Source organism: Seriola lalandi, unplaced genomic scaffold (genome assembly GCF_002814215.2).
Source record: "Seriola lalandi dorsalis isolate HSWRI2012SDOR001 ecotype SW California unplaced genomic scaffold, Sedor1 jcf7180002054933, whole genome shotgun sequence".
In the NCBI taxonomy this organism is placed as follows: Eukaryota; Metazoa; Chordata; class Actinopteri; order Carangiformes; family Carangidae; genus Seriola; species Seriola lalandi.
The window spans coordinates 4,195,128-4,199,752 of record NW_019525485.1 but is presented as its reverse complement, the minus strand read 5'-3'; the positions used below and the strand labels follow the sequence as shown (position 1 = coordinate 4,199,752).

The 4,625-nt window shown below is 48.0% G+C and overlaps 1 protein-coding gene across 2 annotated transcripts in view; it reads left to right on the top strand.

Annotated features, from left to right (window-relative positions):
• nrp2a (neuropilin 2a) overlaps window positions 1–4,625 on the top strand; it is a 59,251-nt gene that overhangs the window by 34,830 nt on the left and 19,796 nt on the right. For both annotated transcript variants that reach the window (XM_023393275.2, XM_023393276.2), the window contains exon 8: window positions 2,868–3,012. In XM_023393275.2, the coding sequence (XP_023249043.1) occupies window positions 2,868–3,012 (145 nt within the window). The remainder of the gene's footprint in view (window positions 1–2,867; window positions 3,013–4,625) is intronic.

Below are 4,625 nucleotides of genomic sequence, written 5' to 3'. Positions count from 1 at the left end.
GGGGGTCACATAGACACACACACACACACACATATGCAAGCAAAAATGAAAAACATGGCGGTCGTCAGGCAGATTACAGACCTGGGCCAGACGGCAGACTGGTAGCACATCTGCAGGCCACTGCCCGCTGGACATTCCTGGTCAGTGAAAAAGTAACCACGTTATCAACAAGTTGGTCAATGACCAACCATCTGCTTCCTAAGGCCGTTGACCTTTAACCTCGAAGGCAATGGCTCAGGGGTCACATGAGGGACCTTTCAGGTAGCCTGACAATAGATGGGAGGAAGTGGAAGGGGACATAAGAAGCTGAGAGCCGACGAACAACTTCTCATTGTCTCAGTTTCTCTTCCTAGAAAGACGAATGAGGAGTGCCAGATTCACATTGAACACATTGTTCTTTTTGTGTCATTAATGTTGGCCATATTCCCTGCTTTTATCCAAAGATGGAAACAAAGAAAAGCAGCTGTCAGTATTATAATGCACCAGCTAATGGCCTCTTAGTCATGGTGGGCATTTTCTACATCGGAGCAAGACATTTCTGGGAAGTTGTAATGGACCAATATTCTACAGACGGTTTCCTAACTTTCTACTTTTGAAAGCGTCCGTGGGCCTGATCATGTCATGTTTACACCATTTTTCACTTGACAATTTATTTTTTATCATAAAAGTTGAAGCTTTTGGCAACAGTTTACCGGCGCTTTGATATCTTGGGAGGGCTGACGCTCGAATCATGATGTCTGTCCAATCATGTGAAATTGTGAGAGCAATTTATTTCAAAATTGAGGAAATTCCATTGAATTTTTGCTGTTGTTTGGTCTTATAATCACATAAACGCTTGGATGGACTACTTCCTGTTTCGTGATGAATGTCTTCGTTGTTCCTCCCCTCCCACTCGCCACCACTCCCTGCCTCCTCTTCATATTCCTCATTTAGTTGTATCTGCTGCCCTCCATTCAACCTCTTCTTTCCCTTCCCTCGCTCTCTCGCTCCCGCCTCCGCCCCTCTCGTCATCTGTTTTTAACTCTTCTTCTGAGGACTCATCCTCCCTGCAGTCATTTTCAGCTCCCCCCCTCCCTCCCCGCCGCTCGTTGTCTCACACACACAGAATATCTGAGAGTAGTGAAGACAGGTCGGTTTGTATGAGCGTGCGTGGGTGTTTACATAACCCCCATAAGAGCCCGCATCCACTGTTTGGCCTCTTAGGTAAACATGATGGCTGTCTATCCTCCATCCAGCAGCAGATCCAGCAGAGATAGCCCCCGCTTATCTGTTCAAACACTCATGCTGCTTTGTATTACCAGTGTCAGCTCCACTTGATTAAATCAGGCCATGCCCAAAATCAAATAAACCCCCTCGAGTAGGATTTTGAAATCATATCACTCCCATTCCCACTGGTTACGGAATTTCTGGAATATCATATTATTTTGACAAAGCAGGGAACTTTACAAATGGGTCACTTTACGCCAATATTTTTAAAATTCAAATGAAAGCAGACAGTTTATGACTTAAAAGGAAAAACAACCTTATCAAAAGAAGAGGGAATCAAATTTTTAGGCAACGGGAGCGTGCTTGGGTTTGATCATGGTGTGTCTGGATTAGAGTAAAAGGGAAAATCGTGATGCCTTTAATCTTTAATTCAGCTGCTTGTAGCTGTTGTCTTCCCATCTTTCCACTGCGTCGTGCGGCAGCGATGTTAGTCGCCGTGGTTTTTACTCTGATATCCGTCGTTCAGCAGCCGCTCTCCTATCAGCCCGGCCCGGTCGACCACAGACCGAGAGAGTGAATGACACTTAACAGTCACTCAGTCAGTTAAAAGACGCTTCCTCTGCTTATCTGAGTGTGTGAGTGTGAGTGTGTGTGCGCATGTGTGTGTGGTTTCCTGTGGTTTCCTGTGTCTTTTGTGTGTGTGGTTTCAGTTAGTAGCCGCCACCACCGAGAGGAAGAAAGAGAGAGAGATATCAGCTGTGCTGTGGTCTTGAAGAGGAGGTTTAAGGAGAGAACGGAGGTGTTGAGATGGAGGGATCCAGAGGGATGTGGTGGAGACAGACAGACAGACGGAGAGAGGAGGCGAGAATGAGGTGGAGAAGGAAGGAGGAAGTTGATCATAATTACAAACTTGGAGTTATGGGGTTTGGAAAAAAAAAACATTTCTGCCACAAAAAGGACAGAAAGGAAGATTCGTGTCTGTCATCCAACTGCCCCAAACAGAAAGTAACTGACCACCCTGGTTACATTTGCCCTCCGCCCCCCCCGCTGCCGCGGCCCGTCTTTTAAGACCAAATGGAAGGAAGGGAGTGTTCATGAAGTGACTGTTGATGGTTTTTGGCGGATGCCTCAGGAAGTGAATTTCACTCACATCCTGCCCACCTGGACACACTTCCTGCGTCTGAAGGCCGGTCATGTTTGGCCGTGTCAGGTCACGTCTCTCCCCCGGCGGCTTCCTGATGACCACCAGTGGAGAGAGGTGAATGGAAGTTGGTGGATGAGTAAGCAGTGTGTGAGGAGGAGGAGGAGGAGGAGAGAGAAACCCTCATCCATCGTCGGGCTTTCCCAGCCTCCCAGCGCCGAACCTTTGACCCCAAAACACATCGACAGCTGGGCTGGTGACATTGGATCCGTGTTTGGGTTGTCTCTGCTTTGTCCGGCCTGGCACTGTGTGTGTGTGTGTGTGTGTGTGTGTGTGTGTGTGTGTGTGTGTGTGTGTGTAGCCAAGCGAAACCGTGCACTGCGGGTGGGTGTGGAGCAAGAGATAGTGTGTATATGTGAGAAAGAGAGAGATAAGACAAGCGCAAGCATACAGGCAGGTACAGTACATCACCCTCTGACAGTAACCAACCTTTGTCTCCTGTTTGTCCTTGTTCCCCCAGATTTTCCACGCCAACACAGACCCGGCTGAGGTGGTTCTGAACCGGGTCCCGCAGCCAGTCTTGGCGCGGTTTGTTCGCATCCGACCTCAGACCTGGAGGAACGGCATCGCCCTGCGCTTCGAGCTCTACGGATGCCAGATTACAGGTGTGTGTGTGTGTGTGTGTTTTAGGCTTTTCTAACCTTTTCCTTTTCTAACCTTTGCCGGTATCATCCTGCTTCACATTCAGACAGTTTGAACAGAAACAACAACAGTTCTCTGCTGCACTTTTGAGCTCGGTTTTTATTTTTTTTTAAAGGGCAAGTTAAAAGCGGTGATGAGGGAGAGGAGGAGAAATCCTTTTCTGTCCACTGTGGCGATTTAGGGATTTAAAACAGCTACACTGTGGTCAGGTCTCTCTTTTCCATTGTCTTGCCAAGTAAAAATAACTTTGAACATCAGCAAAACATAACTTCCTAAACCATAAAAGGGAACACACACATTGCCGCTCATACATACTCATACATGTGTGTTTATGCCTTCTCCCACGCCGCCCATGCTATCTTTTAAACATGGCAAACCCTCAGGCTAATGAAAGGCACCTTCTCTATTCTTCCACAGGCAGCGGCAGTGTCGGTTCCCAATCTCGAAGCTCTCCCGCTTCCCCTCCGCGCTCGCTCTCTCTGCCTCTTGTCTTTTTTATTTTTTGATGTGTCCTCTTTGCTCTATATCGGGAAATGAGTGCCGATCAATCATTCATGGCTCCCCCGTTCACTCTTACATCAGAAACTGTGATTCGCTGCAGTCTCAACAGCTGCTATTGAAATAACTATTAGCTTTTACAGTACAGGTACACCGGCACGCCGGCGCTTTCTAAATATAGCAGATGACCTCAAAAGCAGGCACACCCGTTGAAATGTACACAGACACCACCCACCGGAGCGCACACACACATACACACACACACACACACTTCCTGTGCCTTTTATTCATTATTTACATCTCCTGCTTTTGCAGTGACATAACAGCATGAAACTTTGATCTGTGTTCTCTTAAACCGTCAGCACAACTAACATCTCCCCATCTCGCTTCCTCTGTGTCTCCCTCTCTTCCTCTTCCTTAAGTTCTCCCCACCTCCCACCACCCTCCACGCTCGTCTCTCGCCCCTCCTCCCTCTATCCTTTCTCTCTCCTGCCTCTGTAGGAGTGTCGTCTCGTGCTCTCCTTCTCCCAGCCTCCCCATGCTGTTGTCTTCAGCTCCGAGTCCCTCTCTCTTGCTTTTTTTTTTCCCTCTTCTCTTTCCGCGCTCTACTTCTCTGCCTCCCAGCTCCTCATATTATACCTTTCTTATCCCCTTAATCCTCATTTCTCCCTCTCACATAGTCCCTCAGCAAGTTACTTTCAGCGCTGCTCGCCTCTCCATATCTGAATGAGTTTCTTTCCCAAAGTGCTTCTACGTGTACGTGGAACTTTCCCGCAGTTAGTGAATGCACGTAAAAAATGTGTGCAGCCCAGTGAACACTGGTACAATACAAGACACTTAAATATTTGTGTGAGATGTGAGAGCAGCAGTAGTGCTCCTTTCCTTTCCTTACCTCCTTCCCTCGCCTCTCACCTCTCCCTCTCCTGTTCGTCTAAACTCTTAATGCTCAGTGGCCAGTAGTGCAATCCTGCGGTGAAGCTTAACAGCTCCCAGGTGGGGATATGTGTAACAGCGTGAGTGTATGTTAGGTCGTCGCTGAAACGTCTCCTTCCACCCAAACCCAACCCCCCCCGCCCAC